The 20,413-nt window shown below is 34.3% G+C and overlaps 2 protein-coding genes across 5 annotated transcripts; both read right to left on the reverse strand.

Moving 5' to 3' along the window:
* Positions 1-160: 160 nt before the first annotated feature.
* LOC145624138 (putative CRM domain-containing protein At3g25440, chloroplastic) lies at positions 161-4,690 on the reverse strand. Of its 3 annotated transcripts, XM_081677111.1 has the most exons (7): positions 4,519-4,690; positions 3,981-4,377; positions 2,622-3,023; positions 2,362-2,516; positions 1,339-1,433; positions 1,092-1,210; positions 161-1,008 (listed from the first exon to the last, which is right to left on the reverse strand). In XM_081677111.1, exons 1-4 carry the CDS (start codon positions 4,587-4,589, stop codon positions 2,364-2,366), a joined length of 1,023 nt encoding a protein of 340 aa, XP_081533237.1. In that variant the 5' UTR covers positions 4,590-4,690; the 3' UTR covers positions 161-1,008; positions 1,092-1,210; positions 1,339-1,433; positions 2,362-2,363. The 3 variants fall into 3 exon arrangements, with proteins under 3 accessions (XP_081533237.1, XP_081533244.1, XP_081533228.1); XM_081677118.1 differs by lacking the exon at positions 1,092-1,210; XM_081677102.1 differs by having other exon boundaries at positions 161-1,210.
* Positions 4,691-9,062: 4,372 nt separating this feature from the next.
* Positions 9,063-18,113, reverse strand: LOC145559843 (ribosome biogenesis protein BOP1 homolog). 2 transcript variants are annotated; one of them, XM_081621134.1, is made up of 18 exons: positions 17,785-18,113; positions 17,654-17,699; positions 17,419-17,543; positions 17,180-17,334; positions 14,811-14,928; positions 14,596-14,697; positions 13,620-13,776; positions 13,409-13,517; positions 13,189-13,291; positions 12,881-13,031; positions 12,649-12,781; positions 12,463-12,569; positions 12,260-12,327; positions 12,093-12,153; positions 11,034-11,261; positions 10,851-10,938; positions 10,050-10,213; positions 9,063-9,546 (listed from the first exon to the last, which is right to left on the reverse strand). In XM_081621134.1, exons 1-18 carry the CDS (start codon positions 18,049-18,051, stop codon positions 9,461-9,463), a joined length of 2,268 nt encoding a protein of 755 aa, XP_081477260.1. In that variant the 5' UTR covers positions 18,052-18,113; the 3' UTR covers positions 9,063-9,460. The 2 variants fall into 2 exon arrangements, with proteins under 2 accessions (XP_081477260.1, XP_081477256.1); XM_081621130.1 differs by having other exon boundaries at positions 17,419-17,552.
* Between the last annotated feature and the right edge of the window lie 2,300 nt (positions 18,114-20,413).

A 20,413-nucleotide genomic window follows, 5' to 3' on the forward strand; every position in this document is an offset into this window, starting at 1 on the left:
TTTTTGTTTTTAAAAGTTCATGAGGAGTACATAGACGAACAAAAACAATACGGGAGTACTATAATAGTGATCCCGTACGAAATAGGAAGCATTTTAAGTACCTTTAAAACAAACAAATATATGAGTCAAATGCTGTAAGAATTTAAGAACGAGGAGAGTATATATGTAATTTACAAAATTAAGAGAATGTTACGATGGAACATTTATTAGGCATAAGAGATAAGAGTTAGTTCCGCCTTCCTCGATATAATTCGCAGTCCTACACTCCTACTATTGTTTCATAGACTACTGGACCACTAACAGCATTATACATTGGCAGAAAGCTAGACAAACTCAAGAGTTTATACCACACAATAGGATAAAAATCAAGCATATAGCATCCGCGGAAACTTAGATTATCATCCATGAGCATAACCAAGTACTTCGGCAGTTCAGCTCTCCAGGGACAATGTCTGTGTAGAAACCCAAAAGGCTCCTCATCATATTAGATAGTGGGGTGAATTGTTTCCAATTGCATAATCAAGCATGCAGACCATTAAGAGACCAATATTTAGTCACGATGACGGATCAAGTAAAAAATTCTCCCAGTTATACAGCCAGATAGGCACTGGATGCACTTCCACATAATAGCCCAGGTCCAGCTGCATACGGCCTGGAATAATAGACTACTCTGAGTTAGGATACAGCCTGGATCATGAACCAGTCAGTACAAGTCTCCATCTCGTGTACCAAAAGTTTCTTCTATGAGCCAGGTCCATTCTTAAGGCATGGGGCTGTAGAAGCATCTCCATCTTTCAGCATTATGCTTGACTCTCAATCATCAATTTCTTCCTCCACGGTACACTAACCGCTCATTTGATACGCCATTGAGCAAGCACTTATTCGTGAAATGTGCTCGTACATTTTACATGGAAAGTCCAAGTGAATGCCCATTACATTGCATCTCCACTAACAAGTTGCCGGAACTAATTTCCATTTTCACTTATTACCACCCAGACGTGTGAGCATCTGTTGAAAAAATAAGATCAATGACAATTCATACATGTTTGGTAGCAGAGATGCCACAATTAAGACATCAACCTGGGACTTACTACCAAAAATAATACACTAACTCAGTATGATTCCCCCTAACCCACAACCGTGTATCAAATGAGCCAAAAGGTCTCGAAAAAGCTTCATTTTGGCCAATTCTTCTATTGCTAACAAGGAGCTGCAAAATTCAAATGAATAACTTATTTGTTTGTTTGTTTATTTTTTTTTTTTTTTTTTTTTTTTTTTTTTTTTGGGGGGGGGGGGAAGGGCTTTAGTGAAGAAAACAGGAAAGGGGGATACACTTACCATCAAATCCATCGATAATGGTCCTCCAAGAGCAGATTTTGCCTACATCAAAACATCTTCTAGTAGCAGCCCCAGCCTGGGAATTGGTAAAGGCACTGCGATATCAAAGCATGCATTAAACAGGGGTTTTCAACTCAAAAGTTTCATTACCAGAATAGGTGAGAGATGAAACAATCAAATCCTTCAACAACTTTGTAGCATAAGCTGGAAATTCAAGTCTTTCAGCATTTTGGAGGCGTTCAGCGTACAAAGACGTAAACAAGATAGAAGGCACATAATGCTACGCCAAAAAATCAATATGTGTTTGCAGAGTCGAAGATACTTCCTAAATTTTTGCATAAGCCAAATATGAGTCACCCAACTGCTATTAAGCAATGTTTAGGTTCTTCAACTAATAAGTATCATTTTTAACATCACAGTCAATTGTAGGCCCAGCCAAAGTCATTCAGAAATATAAACATAACTACATATTATAACACTAAAAGAGGACCTACAAAGACCTGTTGGAGAGCATATAATTACTAATTGCTAAAGGCTAATAGTTTCAGGCTACAATGTTCCAGTCTTATCCCAACTTCCAGTCTTACTGGCTAATTGTACACCAGAAACTAATTAGGAGTAATTCAGCATTCCAGACTATATCATCAAACAAATTCCAGTCCGTTGGGTCCAAACGACTGTACATGAGACTATTTTAAGGTCTGCACTTAAAAGACTGGTTGGGGGAGATCCCAGGATCAAGCAAATTCTATGAGCCAATACCTTTAACAAGGAATTAAAGTTTTAGCAACCCAACCTGCCTTTTAAGTAGCCAAATATGAAATAATCCAGTCTCCTATCACAGTTGCTTCCCTTTCTCAAACATCATCTATGTCTCTCAAGTATAATACTTTGCAGGACATTTAGCTTTTTTCACAGTAGTAAAGTTGCAAAAATAATCTCTAGTTAATACTCTTCTAGCAACCATCGAAAACAGTGTCAGACTATCAGTCTACTATCATTGCATATAAATTAAAAACTTACCATCAATCAAGTGTAGTAGAATCTTTTGATGCATTATTTTTCCCTCTATTGTATCGAGCAAGGTGTTCATGATACTCTTCCAGCTCCTTCTCCAACTTTTCAATGAATTGACTTGTATGCTCAAGGGACTGTTCATACTGATACTTCTCCAAAGCCTAAAAAAAATTGCATTAAAGGTATGGTAGAATAGATACTGTAGCAACATCTATTTATAAACAAGGGAAATTACCACACCAAAATCCAGTAGAATGTAAAATGACCTTTGCCTTTGACAGTGTATCAGGAGGAGACATAACATCTGGCTGCACATAATTTTTTCCCCGGTAAAATATTATAGTGTTGTCAGGCTTTATGTCAATGACAATACCTCTGCTCAGCCGAACAAGCTCTTCCGCAATTTCATGAACCTGCCCAGGCTTACAAGGTTTGCAAACAACCTTAACTGTTTCATGCTTTTTCCAATGCAAATGCATATTAAGCACAACTCCCCCAAAGACTCCTCGTCTTCCAACAGGAACATAATTTTTCTTTTTCTCACCAGTGCGTTTCAAATAAAATTTCTCTTCCTCTGTTAAACTTTCAGGATCATGTGTTTCAGCTGGAGCCTTAGGTAACTCAAATTTTCTCAACTTCTCAATCAGCCAAGCTTCCTTTCGCTTTGCCTAAGGAGAGAACAGAGATGCATTAAAACATTATGCTACATACATTGCACTATATCGTCTATATGCATGCCAAGGCATCACAGTCAATATTATAACCTTTCCCCACTAACATTGCATTATTCTTCCACTTAGGAATTATTTCCAATCTTTCTCGTCGTTTGTGAATGGAAGATTATTTAAGATTCAGGTGCATTTGGCGTGGATGATGGGGTAAACCAGAACATTTAGTTCATAGCAAAGCACTATGTGGTGCCGCCATATCAAAGTTGAAATGCTCAAATGCATACAAAAGTTGAGACTTGAGACAATGCGAAAAAGGCACCGCCTTTCCTCTATCTTGTTTTTCAGAAACCGGAAATAGCAAGGGTTGAGTTCTATAGCTTTTAGTACAATGTACAACCATAGTTCTAACTAAGTAATTAGAGACTAACATCAAAGTTGACAAGATTTTGTTATAAAATTCAAAAACAGCCATATTAATGAAGGGAAAATGTAATTATCATCTTCAGAACAAAATCATCACATTGCTAATTGTGTCAATCATGCGAAGGTTAAGAGATGCATAAAAAGACCTTGCTAAATTAACAGAAGGAATTTTACTCTCCTCCTAGAAGTATAATAGCAATGAACATGTCAATATATAGCTACTGAATCACCAAAATACACTAAAGCATCAAAATATATCTACCTCCGTTTCATATTATTTGCAACAATTTGACATAAATTAGAGAGGAAAAATATCTAATCATTGCAAATAATATGAAACGGAGGTAGTAATAGAAAGCAATGCTACCTTTCCCAGTTTATATCTAATCCTAACTTCAGGCAGTTTATATCTAATCCTAACTTCAGGCTCCGATTCATATTATTTGTAACAATTTGACATAAATAGAGAGAAAAAATATCTAATCATTGCAAATAATATGAAACGGAGGTAGTAATAGAAAGCAATGCTACCTTTCCCAGTTTATATCTAATCCTAACTTCAGGATTCGACGATTTCATCTTCTTCTTCGCCATAAGCCGGTAAAGCCTCAATTCATTCACCTTAGCCTTCTTTGACTTCTTTTTCTTTCTCACCATCATCCCCTTTCCTTCTTCAGCAGCAACCCTAGCATCACCCTTTCGACAAGGCGAATCGCCGAAAGAAAACCTAACAACACCATTATCATCCTTTACACCAACAACAGATGCATTGCTCAACTGCCTAACACTCAACAATCTAGTAACACCCTCAGAAATCCAGTTTACATTAGATTCCAATTGCTTAGTAAAGATACCCTTTGATTGGTATTGCAAATAAGTATGAAAATTTGATGAATAATGAGATAAATTGTTCGTTTGTGATGAACCCCTGCATTAAAATCAAAACATTGTACCCTCAATTTCATGAAAACTTCCTGAAATCAATTAATATACTAGAAATTGAAAGCAATGATGAATTAATCCTTAGAAATAATTAATGAAGAAAATGAAATTTTGGAGAAATACAAACCGTAGAATAGAATAAAAATGGAGTGAATTGAAGAAAGTGCGATTAGTTGTTCTACACAGTGCCTGCATCATAATTCTGGCTCTAATTCACGCCGTGCAGGGGCCAGAGTGTAGAGTTGCTTGCTGAGTTGCTGGTTAGCCAAGGGAGAAGTCAGTCAGCCGTCATGTAGTAATGTACGGAGTACTGAACAATTTAAATACGAGTAAACAAATATTCGTTTTTTTCTTTGTTTTTGGTTATTTGGGCATTTCCACCCTGATTAGGATGATAAAGCATTCATACTTCCTCTAAACCTCAATTACGTTCCTATTTCTCTCTATTATTATGTGAGGATAAATGCTAAAAGTAGAAATGTAATTTAGGGACGGAGAGAGTAAGACTGACAGCTTGCGTATATTGGGATTGAATTCCTCCATCTAATCCAACAAAACATAACAAGAGGATTTTTTTTTGGAAAAATTGCTCCCATTAATCTGAACTTTGCCTCGTCCGTCGAAAATAATCCCAACTTTCGTTTATTATCTATTGCACCCAACTTTAGGGGGTATTAATTTTCGTTGCACCCAACAGGTCATCTAACCTGATGTAGCAGGTTACCTAGCCACGTGTCAGCTTATGATTGGCTTAAATTTTTTTTTAAAAAAAAAACAAAAAAACAAAAAAATAAAAACCCCACAAACCCACCCATACCCAGCGGCTGCCACCACACCCCCACCCCCACCCCGCCGGAAAACACCCCCAACCCCCGAAAAAACCCTCCCCTGGTGCTGGAAACCACTGCCCACCCCCGGAAACCCCTCCCCCTCCCTCGAAACCCACCCCTTCCCTTCCCCCACCCACGAAAACCCCAGAAAATCACCCACCCCGAAAATTAATTTCCACCGCCCACCCCCGGAAACCCATCCCCCACCCTCGAAAAACCCTGACTGAACCCCTAGCGATGGCTAGGGAGGTCCGATTAGGGTTTTCGAGGGTGGGGGATGGGTTTTAGGTGTTTTTGCGGGAGAGTAGTTGCGGGAGAGGGTGGGGAGGGTGGTTGCGGGAGAGGGAGGGTTTCGGGGAGGGTGGTTGCGGGAGAGGGAGGGGACGATACGCGGGAGAGGGGGTCGGCGCCGGTGATGGTAGTGCTGGTGATGGTGGTGCTGGTGATGGTGGTGATGGTGGTGCTGGTGGCTGGTGGAGAAGCTAAGGGTGGCTGTTGGGGTTTTTTTTTTAATTATGTTTTTAAATTTTTTTTTTTTTCCTATTTTTTTTCAACCAATTACATGTTGACACGTGTGCAAAAAAAAATTAAATCAGAAATGTTTACCTGATTTACCGGTTGCAGGTCATTTGGGTGCAATAGAAATTAATACCCCCCAAAGTTGGGTGCAACAGATAATAAACGAAAGTTGGGATTATTTTCGGCGGATGAGGCAAAGTTCAGATTAATGGGAGCAATTTTTTTTTTTTTTTTTTTTTTTTTTGACAAGAACAAAAGGATTCTTTAAAACATTACAAGTATGCATATTTTATAATACTCCTTCATTTTTGGGAAAACTACTACTCTGTACATTTATACATAATTGACATAGTCAAATTTGATACATACGCTAGTTTCACCTTAAATACAGGTAATTATAAATTAATAAAAAAATAGGGTAATGTTATATGTAGCCCCAATGACTATATATAAGCATTAAAGCAATTAAAATGAAATTTTCCAAATCATTCTTTACACAAAGACATCAGACTACGTTCTTGAAAATTGTAAAATTGTATTAAATTATGAATTTATGACAAAAACACGCGTAAATCAGTATAATTAATGTTTATATTTTTATGATGTATTTAAGTGGTACTATGTATGCATTCAATAATACTATCTACTATGTATGCATTCAGTGGTACTAACTAAGTACATATATAGTATCACTAAATAACTAATGGTATTATATAAACTTTCGGTAGTATATTTGAAAATAGTCTCACTTACCTTTCTCTCTCCCCCTTTCTCTCACTTCCATGTACTTTTTAATATTTTTATATTTGTTATACATTTGCAAATGCACAACAACATTGCATTAATACATTTGCAAATGCACAACAACACTGCTAATAAGTAGAAACTTTGTACCTATACAACTTCATCTATATAACAATAAAATTCATGATAAAAATTGTTAAATATACATACTAAATATACTATGATAAAAGAAAAAAAAATGAAAGTAAATTAAGAGGTCAAACGTGATGATTTTTCAAATAATGGACCATTATGAAATTATACAAAGTATTTAATCTCTCTCAATTCTCTTGATCCCATTCAAGCCCACTACTATTTTTATATTTCCTTACAATTTGTCTTGAGAAATCTTTATTATATACTTCATACTCCCTCCGTCCCTTATTAATAGTCTCTTATGGTCAATTTTAAGTCTCAAAATGATAGTCTCGTTTGCTTTTTTCAAGTACCATTAATATTAAATTTTTACCAAAATTCCCTTCAATTTGCAATAATATTTGCGCAAATTTAACTTTTCTATGTAAATTTTGTTTTTTCACGTACTTTTATTACCTTTCCTCCCTACTTTTTTGCATACCTAATGTCAACTTACCTTTCCAATGTACTTTTACAATTCTTATTTATGTTTATTAATTCCCGTGAAAATTGCCCATAATAGACTGTCATTAAAGGACAGAGAGAGTATAAGTCAAGAGGGAGGTTATGGTGTCCCCCTTAAAATTAACATAATACCCCACTATTAGGTTTGTGCATTAATTAACTATCACCTGAATTATTAAAGTTTTTCAAAATAAAAAATGATAAACATAACCATATGTATGAGAAGCTAAAAAATAAATATTGAAAATAAATTAACATTATTTACAACAATCTGTGTGTGATTTCATGATGAATTCCCAAACCATTACTCTTACAAAAAAAAAAAAAAAAAAAAAGAGAGAAGGAAAAAAAAATCAATGACATTGAATTATCTATCAATCAATATTTAACATTTTGGAAACTATACTAATAGTATATTTTAATCCCTACTTTATAAAAAGTGGGAGATTGTTCTTATGAATAGTGCACGGACTATTATACCTCTCAAAATGTTTTTTTACCTTCTTACTCCCAAGTGTAATTTTGTAATTTTCTAAAGACCCATAAATTAATTAGAAATTAAATAAAGAATGGAATAATAAAGTTTAAATTTTTCTATATATAATTTAAAGGGGGTTATTTTTATTACATGACAACATTAGTCACTAGACAACGAAAGGTTGTTGCTTTATGTGAGAATTTTTTTTTTCCTACATTTTGTGAAGGTCGAAATAAACGATTTACACATAATTGTGTTTAAAAGACATTAAAACTAATGAAATTAATCTATGATTGTGCCGAAGTAGATGTACTTAAAAGAAAGGAAACCAAATTGACTACGGTGAAAAGGGGAAGAAAGCAAGAAGTGGTTCAAGGAATTACTAAGGGAATTATGGGTTGCATAGGGTTAATTTATTGCAAACCAAATTGTTAGAAGCATTTTGTCCGAGTTCATAATTTGAATATATGTTAATTTTTTAGCATTGTGAAATCATGTGTATTTGAATACTATTATGTATTAATGCCACTCCATCATGTACTACTATATGATGTACCATTTGTTTCCAATTAGGTCAATGAGCGCAAAAGATATATCAATATCATAAATTCCTATATAAATTAGTGTTAGCACGCTGTGTTTTTTCACTACTTAAATAAATAAGGGTGCAACATGTTGTATCACATTTCCGAGAATATTCTACAACATAAAAGACAAGAACCTTCGGCAACAGACGATTAACTCCATGTGAAGTGCAAACACAAGGCAAGAAAAATTAAGGCTAAGCAATAGAGAGATATTCCTCTATAAGTCTATTAAGGGCTTGTTCTCATTGACTGAACTCAGCTGAGCTGAACTGAAATGAATATTTTATAAGAGAAGGAAATTAGGAGCTGAACTGAACTGAACTGTGCTGAACTGAACTTAACTTCAACGTAAGAGAACAGGCCCTAACTCCTTGTCAAGTGCAAACACAAACCAAGAAAAATTAAACCAAAAGGGCTGGCCATCTTGCGCGCAACGCGCGCTTTGGCTGCTCTAGTCAACATAAAAGACAATTGGTTTTCTAGTTTTCTCCTAATCGGCCCATCCCAGAGCACTCAAATTACAAATTATTTCTCTGTATCACATACCAAAAAAAAAAAATGCTTGTGGAAGCGTAACAAAACCCGAAACTCAATGTGATTAATTTTCCAAACTATTTTTGTCAAAAAAATTTCTCTTTTTATTCGTGATGACCATTCTGTATAACGAGAATCCAAAGAACCGTGTATACTATTCCTTTTCAAGTTAGAAGCATTGTCATGTTTATACAATTAAAAAATGCCTAATCGAGTTGCAATCTACTTGTGCAAAAGACTGTATTACTTAACCGGTCAAAAGATTCAAGCCTGAAAAAGAATTATACCGAAATACAATAACATGGATTGCACCTGACAATTCAAGCCTGAAAAAAAAAAATTATACCAAAATACAATAACATTGATTTTTTTTATGCTGCTTGTAAAACTATGTATGCTACAACAATACATCCTTGAGCAGATACAAGAGTTCTCCAAATACAAGGAAAACCAGTCGCTCAAAACAAAATTTAGTAGTATCTAAAGCTTTACATCAACGTCACAGTCGTGAATATTTAATGACATCATTCATATATTATAAATATCATAGCAAAATAAATTAAAAAAAATCTACTCTACAAAAAACAGCTCCTGCAGAAGCGCTAGCATAGTAAACATAAGATTTTTTTTTTTTATCCTTGGTTGTTTCCACAATTTATGATAGTTTTTTTTACGTTTTCGGTGACAAATGCAAATGTTTCATGTTAATGAAATAATGAGGACGGTTAGTTAGTCTTCCTAATGACAATAGAGTCTGATGACAGAATTAGCACCAGCAGTAAATAACCAGGGTTGCCTAGGATGAAACTTGCAATCCAGAATGCCTGCAAATACAAAGATAGAAAAAAAAAATGTAAGCAAGGCATCAGCAGAAATTAGAATTCTTGAATTCCTGTAACATTTAAAGCACAAAGAAGAGAAGCATGCATATGCATTAAACAAATCAATTAGTCTTCAATTTTGCTTCTGACTAACCACACCCCCTCTCCCAAAAAAATAGGATAGTAAAACTAAAAATGCCATGATATAAGTTTGTACTTCGTACTATATAACTCAACTAAATCTATATGAAAGCAAAATGGAGTAAATATGACTTAAGAGCATGAAGAGATAGACGGGTTTGTGCTTGTTTATTCGCTTTAATTTTGTAAGGCAATAAGCAGATAATTAACATGTGACATATATCATTACCAATAACATTACAAGAATGCAAAGCCACAACAAAATTGCCAGCTTTTTATCTTGGCTAGGAAATAAAATACAGAAGCAATTAAACCTTCAGCAAGAAAATAAAAATAAAAAATTTTTAAAAAAAATTGGCCTTTACCGTTTTTCTCTTGGAGAATTCGCAGCGGAACAATGAGAGGATTCTGGTTTAAGTCCGAATAAACCATGCCATGGAAAACATATGCTTTACCATCCTCCGAACAAGAAGCGAATAAAGGATATGAGCGGTGAAAGGACACATTTGTGATATCCTTTTTGTGAATCCTGAAAAGAAAACCATTGAACAAGTAAAATCAGTATGTCAAGTTTTTCTAAAAGCAGTAGAAAATGACTGCAAGGAGAAAATTCCAAAAGAAGCTCCAAAAGAACAAAGTCACTTCAACCCCCTTTTCCCAGCCACCTAACCCACCAAGTAGAATTTGTTATATACATCCGGGTGTACCGTACACCCGGGTAATTTGCTCATTAATTTTTGCTCATTTAATAAATGAGCATATTTTTTTTTGCTCATATATTAAATGAGCAAAAATCCATGAGCAATTACCCGGGTGTACGGATCACCCGAGTGCACAGAACAGGCTCTCCCCACCAAGATGCCTTGTAGAAAAAGGATAATGAAACAGACACAGATAAACAAACATAGAGATTGCCCTGTATGAATTCTTCACAGCTTATAAATCATACTAAGTTTTGATTATTGCACTTTATTCCTCTTTATCTCAATATTACCACTTTTGGAAGCTTAAAACCAATTACATAATCCATTAGGACTCCTAATATCAAGGCCGCCCACAGTATAAAGCAAACGCAATAAAAACGATACCAGAGATAGGCAATTCAAAATCAATGTCAACCAAATTAAGCTAAGAGGATAGGAAGCCTTTAAAGAGAGAGAACATACTTCAGGTTTGCATAAGGTTTTACGGAGGAGAGATCCATGTCAAACCAACACAACTTTCCTTCTCTACTCCCGATAATCACATTATCACCTACATTAGAGTTATAACAAAAAATTTAGATAAAAGCACATGTACAACTACAGAATTAAAACTATGTTAAAAATGAGCAAAGAATGGATTGTTACCACCGGGATGCACTGCAATGCACGAAACTTCACGCAGCCCTGTATCAATTTTTTTGATCATTTTTTCCTTGAGTAAATCATACACACGAACATTTTTCTTGGTTGAGATAAAGAAAATTGAACGAACTGGATGAAAAGCCGTAGAGACTGGAAGTCCATGCAACTTGAACGGGATTCTCTGACTTCCTTTTCTAGACAGCTGGTGTATCATTATCGCTCGAGATTCACGTAAAAAAAATGTTAAGAAAATTCATGGGGCAAACAAGTAACAGTGAACATCACATTTAGCATTGTTGAAGATACTCAAGTGTCCCCAGTCTAATTTCCCACAAAGAAAGCCAAGCAGCCAGGTACAAGTATAACCAAAGTCTATTAAAACTTCAAATTTTAACCAAATGGAAATCAGATAATCAACTCGAATAAAGGACCTAGAGCGTATGAAGCTAATTTTTAAGACAAGGTTTTTATTAGTAATCCCTGCTTCACTTTTTTTTTAGCCACCAGTTCAACAGAAAAGAATAGTGTGTAATAATACATCGTATTTTACTGTAGTAATTATATCAGGTGAAAAAATGACGAGTATAGCTGTATGAAATATATAAAATTACAACCTCATACAAAGCTTAATATGCAGTAAGACAGTAAAGGATACATCTACAACTGACCAACAACAATTAAGACGATAGTAGCAGCATCTACTAGGATCATCACCCAAAATAAAGCCCCAGGCCCCAACACATTAATAATAAAGAGCAAAGAGCATCTGTCAGGATTATTACAAAAAAAATTGCTTCAGAAATTGATTGGAACCAAGGATATTTCACTGCAAAACACATACACACATACACCCCATGTATAGCAAACAAGAGTTTCTCATAATTACTACAGTAACTACAGTACCACACAAGTTATCTTCCAATTAGCTGGATACATAAGTATCATCTCTATTACCGAAAACATTGCCTTAAAGCTTTATACTTCATATTATTTATGATTGAAAATTTGAAATCTAAAATCAACAAAAGAAGATCAATAAAACAAAAGAAGAGATAAGGATATCTGCTGGTATCACTGTTGAGAGATAATCTCCTTTACGGTGCCATTCAATTGATGTCACGGTCTGTAAATCCAAAGACAATAAGCAGTTACACTCTTCACAAAATCACCTTGCTGCCTTGCACATACCTAATGCGGGATTATATAAGTACATAATATGAAATTAGTACCTTAGAATGCTTCAATCTAAGACCACCTAATTTGTCATCAGACAGCCAGCTTACAATGGCAGCATCACCTATATAATAATAACATATAGATTGAAAAGGCAGATTTTATTTCATTGAGAGGGTTATAAGGAAAGGGGGACAAAGCTAATCTTTACATAAGCAGATATAACAGTAGGGAAAAAAAAGAAAAGAAAAAAACTGACCCGATTCATCAGAAATCGTAGATTTCTGCATGTGCAAAAGATCTTTAATTTTCCCCTGCTCTTCTTCACTTCCCAATCCAGTATCTAGAATAAGCACGTCTTGGTCCCTACAGAAAGAAGTTTAGCCAATTGTTATGCAATTAAACAAGGAAAAAGCAAATTATTGATAACTCAAAAGAACCATACACGGAGACGGCCAAAATTGGTAGATCTGGTGAAGGATTCCATGCAACTTGCCGGATAGAACTGCCAACTTCCCAGACACGGACACATCTTCCGGTAGCAACCTCCCAAACACGTACAGTACCATCAGTTGAACCTTAAAAAAAAAAAAAAAAAAAAAAAAAAACCTATTCAGCTTAGATGGCATCATCCTGAAATACAAATATGTGATGACTAGGTGAACACGATAGCAAACCAGAAGCAATCCATTGCCCAGAAGAATCAGTTGAAATAGTGACAACAGCTTCACTGTGACCCTTGTACTCAATATAACATGTTGTAGGATAAGGTCTAAGATCCTTGGGATCAGGCAACTTTTTTTTCAAGGATTCAGGATCAATATTAACCTGGAGAAATTCAAATCAGAATGGATTCCTGTAAGGCCTTCAATTGTGTTCACAAGCACTATATATAAAGTATATGTACAAAGACACAGAGTATGGTAAAAACTTCAGCTTAGAGAAAACAGCCAGTTTTTCTTTACATTAAATGGCAAAAACTTACACGCTTTTTAATAACTCTAGGACACAGATACAGATCTAAACAGCGGGCAAATAATTCCTTGAGAAAATTGGCATATGCTGGGACACTTCTCAAAGATGTATAACTAATAAAAAAAAAAGTGTAATAAATCCATCAGTTCACATCAAAATGAAGAGAAAACAATCTTTGAATGTTAATATTTCATACTTGCAGACATGGTCATATGGAGCATTAAAAATACCTTGTGGGAATAAATGTAGGTCTATCTTCCTCATACATTAGCTGATATGAATTAATCTCTTCTTGAGTTGGTAGGTATTCCAAGGAAGGATTGTAAGCTTCCTCATGACCTGAAAAGAATATAATTTGTTTGATGCCAAATTTTGGGACCCAAAAGCCCAAAAGGGGAAGAGAGGGGAGCGGGAGGGACTCTCATAATGAATTAGTCATACCAGGCAATTTTGCTTTTGGAGGAGGAATGTAGGATAATCCTCTTGTTTTTCCTGATGAACTAGAATCATCACCCCATAATAGGTAGACCTTTTCCTTTTCTTTGGGTTTTTCAAATGTGATTCTTCCTTCTCGGATTGCCCGTACATACTTTTTGATCTGCAGATTCACATGATAGCATAAGATGATTATAAAATCCATAAGATTGTAATGAAACAATAAATTTAACTCCAAATAAGGACAAGCTGATGAAATAAGACTACCAAAAGACAGGGAAATTAACACATTAACACAAACGAGACAGTATGAAAACCGTTCTCAAAAAAAATTAAATAAAGAGTAAAAGTTCCAGCAAGGCATACAATTTCAGCATCCTTTCTAATTTTTGCGCTAGATGTACAAAAGATAGCTTATTATCCTAACCTCTACCAAAAACATGGAGAAACATCTTCAAAATTTTTATCAGAAAACATCAACTAATTACTTTCACTTGTAAGACCCTGATTTCTTCACCTTATCTTTGTCGACCTTCAATTATTTGTATTGATTAATACTCATTTTAAGTGAGCTGAACTTATTTTTGTCAAGCTGAACTTATTTTTGTTGAACTTAACTTATTTTTTCTGAACTAAATTTTACTAAATATTATTTTAATAATAAGGTTAAGGGAACAATGTCTAGTTTAAAGACACATATCTCACAAATTGACACTAATTTAAACTAGTTTTGCAGCTACACTCATAGCAGGGGCATTCTAAGGGGTCCAATTACATCTTGTACAATGTCCACCGGAATTTGACAATCCTAGAAGACTCCATACACAATTTTTAATGTGTAATTATTTCAGCACCACAGAACAAACAAACAAACAAAAAAGACCTAATGACATCTAACCCTATATATAGAGATGAGAGGTTCACTACTGCATGAAACTATAAAGTGCTCCACTTGACAGAGAATCTTTTTTAAAAAGAATACCTTCTTGGCCTCTGATTTAGAGGGAATAAACCGTCTCTTTGGCTCTGGTGCATTTGACAGAGGATGGCCTTTACCTTCCCAGACAAACCAATCAACATATGGCTGCAGAGGAGATGTATTACGGTTATGAAAAGACCACAGCATAGAACTCTAGTTGGCTAATAGTTACAATGCATTAGCATCATAGTATAACACAAATAAAATGAGCATGATACCTCATAAGGATTCACATCAGCATGTGGTGTCTTTCCTTTCAATATACGATTAATCATCTTGGTCTCCTTTTTCGTCAATTCCACTTCTTCGTCGTTGTATTCATCAATAAATCTCCGCCTACAATTATTGCATTTATAAGTCAAGTTACATAAAACCAACACTTTGCATAGAAGAAGCATCACAAACATGCATGCAGAGGATCACAACTTATCTTGCCCTAGAAAAGAAATGAAGCATTCCTCAAACTCTATTCATCCTCAATCTTTGGACTGGCCCAAGCATAAATGATCTCAGAAATATTAAGAGCACAGCCAATTTTTTATTTTTATTTTTTTTAAAAAAAAAAAAAAAAAAAAAAAAGAAGTCACCATGAAAGAAGCAAAAAGAAACTAAGATTTATATATAGCTCAATATCTGGTAGTAACTAGCGACTCTCAAAGTTGGACTTATTGAATATATATGCTATTTAAATCTCTAACTCCCCCCACAAGCACTTCCAAAGTTACATGAAAAATATGTTTATACAAGCTCAGAATTTCCAGCAGGATGGTGAAACATGTTATAAGTAATGTTGTCACCATTCTTATAGTAGTATACAAGAACAAAGACAGGGTCTTTGGTTCAATGTAATGGATGACAACAATCCAATATAGCATGCAACCAATGTATAAATAAAGGTGTCTTAGGAAGAAAAAACAAAATAAAATACCCTATAAAATAACCTTTAGATGTTCATAGGGACAGAATGACAGGTGAAAAACATAATACAAACTTTTCTCCTGTGAGGATGACAAATTCTGATAAAAAAGGCTTATGATTACTTCAATAGTAAAGCCCAACAAGGCTATCTTTTATGTGAGGGATGTCTACAATTGATCTGACATTGAAAAGGTCTGCATTTATTTCTACGAATTTGTGATGGATCATACGGCCCAACCCATAAACCGGCCTATACAAGTCTACACCAGAAGCCCCAAGGCCCACACTCCACAAGTCAAGGCACGGCAAACAGAGCAAAAGGAGGATCAGCAGCAGCCAGAGGGAAGAGAGTTGGAAGAGGTTGAAGAAGTTGAGTCAACACTAGCAACAAAGAGCTAATGACAAAACTAATTAAGAGGAAGGGAAGGAAAGAAGGCAGCCTTGGTTCTATAATGTTGAGTTATGTTTTTCTAAATTAAGCTAAGTTCACATGTTAAGCCTTAAGGTCATAGTGACCAACTTAGTATAAGTAGTGGTAATTCTAATTAGAAATCATCCAGAAATTGAGTGAATTGTAATAAAGAGTTGTAGCCTCAAGCTACATGGTGAGACTAATGGCCTAAAGCCATTGTTATCTTCTTATTTCCATTAATGAAAATCTCAACAAGCTGCCTTCTTAGTCATTTAGTTTAGTATAATTGCTTTACAATAGTAGTAGTCTATTACAGAATCTACCATGCATGATCCAGTGTTCGCATTCATTTACTGAGCCCCTAAAACGTAAAACATGTGATCGTTAACAAGAAAACCAAAACTAACCCCACCACATAACATATTTAACGCCTCTCCATCCACATGTATTTACTATGTTTTGTAAATCCTAGCCAACACACTTCAGAACATTTTGTCAGCTACCCCAAGGCTCTCAACTCCTATTCGAATATGTAGAAGTTATTTTGCATGCTAGGTGTCTATACAATGTAATTCCAAAATAATTAAATTACACATCCAACAAGGAAAATCTTTACTTGTATGCACTGACGAAGGTAACAAGTGTCTACTAAATTTTTTTATCACTAGCTAAGCGCCTATACGAGGACACCTATTATGCTTTACTAATTTTTATCAAAAGCCAATCTATAAAATTCAACAGCAGCAATCTTCCTTTGAGAAAATACTTAGTATTCTTTGAAAAAAGAAGTTAAAAAAAAGACGATGATAAAAAAGTGAAATTTTCCTTCTCCCTCCAACCCAGAGAACATTTCTGGCAACCAAAAAGCAATTGATGGAAGCAGAACCTAAAGAAGGGTAATAACTATTATACACAGTATAAAGATAAACATTTAGTGGCACTATATTTTTTACCATGTGTTGCGTACAACTATAACAAAACATAAACATACTCCGTCACACACATGATGTCAAATAAGTGAAATAAACGTTGCTCTCTAACTCTCTATCCAAGAGCAGACTTCAGGGTTAAAAATTTCTTGTATTCCACTAATTATATCAGAGGGATGAGCACCAAGCTCCGAATTCCAGCAAGTAATCGATTTGATGTATACAAAGGTACTAATAATCGAGCATAAATCTTTAAAGGAACATTCATAAAGCAAAGAAAGCAAACAAATGCTAAATTACCACCAGCAAGGAGTGATTGCAAACATACCATGATTTCTTATCATCGACATTGGCGAGAAAAGCATCGAGTTTATCTTTCCTGTCCTTCTTCTTAATCTTCCTCCCAATAACATCATAACCAATGTGTTCCTCATCCTTGTAAAACTCCAATGGAACTTCTCCTATAGTATTTCGAGGAGCAACCTAACAATAAAACAATCTTTAAACATCAAACACATGAATAAAACTCCCAATGCCACCAAAATTAAGCCAATGCAATATCCAAACCTCGTCTTCTGAGGAATCACTCTCTACAGCCGAATGAAAAGAATCATTATCGTCACTATCGCCACCACTCGTATTCGTGTCACCGCGCTTACGAGCTACAACGGTTCTACTAGGCGAAGCACCGTCTACATTAACTAATTCAAATCACATTCAAATTAAACGCAAAAGTACCAATCCTAAAATTCACAAATTATAATTAAATAGCTAATTCTTAAGCAGGAACTCAGATATTTACCATTTAATTCATCTCCAGAGGTTTCCTCCTCTTCGGAATAATATTCCTTTCACAAAAAAATCAAATTAAACATCAAAACTTGCAATAACTTCTCAAAAATCAAAACTACATATAATTAAAAAGTAACTCACTGAAATTTGAGATGATTTTTCTGCTTCTTCTTCATCATCAGATAGTTTGATTTTCTGCAAACTACTTCTAACTTTTTTCACCTTGGATTTTTTCTGCAAACTACTTCTAACTTTTTTCTCCTTGGATTTTTTCTGCAAATTTTTACTCGATTCTTTCTCCTTAGTTTCATCCCTCCGCTTTTCCTTTAAATTCTCCTGCTTCTCTTTCTTCTTCGTGTTCTTCTTAGTTACCGCCATTGTTGCTTTCTTTCCGACCTTTAACTCCATTTTCTCAGTCTGCGAAAAAACTGAGAGATGGAGATTGAAATAAGTTAGGGTTTTTTTAGGGTTTATCAAATAATATGACGAAAGCGGACAAGGGTTATTTTGATAAATTCCTTATTTTGGTTCTCTTTTCTTAATTGGAAAATTTGCAAATTGCAGCCATTTAAATTTCTTATTTTACAAATTGCAGCCATTTAAATTTTTTTTTGCAAATTGCAGCCAAAAGTTCGTACAAATTGTAAATTGCAGCACAATTCAACTTTTACATCGATTTACATGTTAAAAAAAAATTCGGTTAAGGTATTAGGGGTCATTTTAGCCCTTCAGGGCCCGAATTGATCTCGAAATTAACAAAAAAAATAACAGAATTGTCTCGTTTTGCGTAATAAAAATATATCAATTTGTGAAAAACTGTAAAAATGAGATATTTATGATATTTTTTTGCTAGTTCCAAGCTCAATTCGGACTCTTAATAACTAAAATGGCCCCTAAAACCTTAAACGAATATTTTTCAACATGTAAACCGATAAAAAAAGTTGAATTGAGCTGCAATTTACAATTTATACGAACTTTTGGCTGCAATTTACAAAAAAAAAAATTAAATGGTTGCAATTTGCAAAATACGAACTTTAAATGACTGCAATTTGTAAATTTTTCTTCTTAATTTAATTTTTTTACTAAGTATTTCCTTTTCTTTTCTTTTTTTTTCATAAGGTTAGATGGATTTGTTCTTAGAGTGAAACGGGTCGGGCTAGCCATTGGACTTTTTTTTTCCTTAGGAGAAGCCATTTTACTGTTGATATTGGGCTTGGTCCAATGCTCCGTATTTGGGTTAATAATTATACCCAAAGCGAAAATCCGTCTAGAATAATGTTGATTTTTTTTTTTTTTTTTTTTTTTTTTTTTTTTTTGACGGGTAGAATAATGTTGATAAATTTTCATGATGCATGGTAAATTAAACAAGAAAAACCAACAATGAAATGAAATGAAATTAATATATGAATTCAATTCCCTCAAAAAAATCTACATATATATATGAATTCAACTAAAATAAAATAATTTAAGGTTAAAAAAAAATGGTATTATTGTGATAATATTTACACCCACATATAGAATTCTTATACTACATACTACATGATGTGGCCACTTCACATAATCACATATAAGGAAATTAATTAAATAATAGAGGTCACGGTGATGAGCTAATGGGGTTACCTTAACATTGCATGTATGTAGATTACTTGAATGAAAAACAAGGGTTACTCTCTTAAATTAGTAGAATTATTATTTTATTTTATTTTTGTTGAAATAAAGGAATAGGGGTTACTCAAATGAACAAATGTGGTTACTTATTTCTGAATTATTTGATTTTATTTATATAATGAATTTGAATTACTTTTATGGACAACACAGGGTTACTCATACTTATAAATGAACATTGTTCTTATAAACTAATTAGTCACACTGTGTGACTAGCCACGTATAAGACTTACCCTTATGTGGTAGAAGCACGATAAGGTACGACATGACAAAACATGCTATAATCAATGAACTTTTGACTAGCCACGCAAGCCTGACACAACCAGCACGATGGCATATGGGTTTGAATTGGGTCGTGCATGGGCCATCCTTTTGAAAATTTCTACCCGACCTGACACATAACTCGTGGGCTAGGCCTAACTAAACCCAAAACACGTGGGTCCGCACAAAGACACGACACAAAATCATCTTTAGGCTTGCTCTTCAAGTATTCCTTTTGTCTATATATATATTTTAATGGGGCAATTATTATGAATGAGAATAACAAAGAAAATACAAAGAGCTATTATTGATGAAACCTAATCTAACAATATCATATCAATGGTATGGTTGATTTTCAATAAAATTTCAAACATATATAACTAATAAGGAAGTTCACAAACATATATATGTGAAAAATGGTTTATCTATTGATGTGAAAATTGGTTGATCTTGATAGCTATAAAATGGTTGATAACTATAAAAGTATAAATGGTTGATAGTTATAAATTGATACTTATTTAGTTGTTTGATAATTGTTACTTACACACTGCTATGATATACTATATTTTATCTAATTTGGAAAAATAAAAAAGTTAGATTTCTCATTCATAAAAAAGGCCGTTTCATGTATAACGAAGGAGAAAAGTGTTTATATACGAGATTTTTGTTGCATGGCTATCTTCTGCATGCAATCTAGGTTACTCAAGAAGGAAGACAATCTCATGCTTATCCTACTCCACCTTTTGCATCATAACCAAAATCAACAATTCTTAAAAAATTTTACACAATCAATCAAAAAAATTCAACAACACACACAAAATCTATCTCCTCCATCACTCCACAC

This window comes from Chenopodium album, chromosome 1 (assembly GCF_948465745.1).
Source record: "Chenopodium album chromosome 1, dcCheAlbu1.1, whole genome shotgun sequence".
NCBI classification, from domain to species: Eukaryota; Viridiplantae; Streptophyta; class Magnoliopsida; order Caryophyllales; family Amaranthaceae; genus Chenopodium; species Chenopodium album.

Excerpts from the sequence above, each read along its gene's own strand:
- LOC145624138 (XM_081677118.1), bottom strand. The coding sequence starts at position 4,589 with ATGATGCAGGCACTGTGTAGAACAACTAATCGCACTTTCTTCAATTCA. Across the intron at positions 4,378-4,518 it reads CATTTTTATTCTATTCTACG|GGGTTCATCACAAACGAACA; the intron begins GTTTGTATTTCT and ends ATTTTAATGCAG. Across the intron at positions 3,024-3,980 it reads TTAGATATAAACTGGGAAAG|GCAAAGCGAAAGGAAGCTTG; the intron begins GTAGCATTGCTT and ends TTCTCTCCTTAG.
- LOC145559843 (XM_081621130.1), bottom strand. The coding sequence starts at position 18,051 with ATGGAGTTAAAGGTCGGAAAGAAAGCAACAATGGCGGTAACTAAGAAG. Across the intron at positions 10,214-10,850 it reads AAACCTTATGCAAACCTGAA|GATTCACAAAAAGGATATCA; the intron begins GTATGTTCTCTC and ends TTTTCTTTTCAG. Across the intron at positions 9,547-10,049 it reads AATTCTCCAAGAGAAAAACG|GCATTCTGGATTGCAAGTTT; the intron begins GTAAAGGCCAAT and ends TTGTATTTGCAG.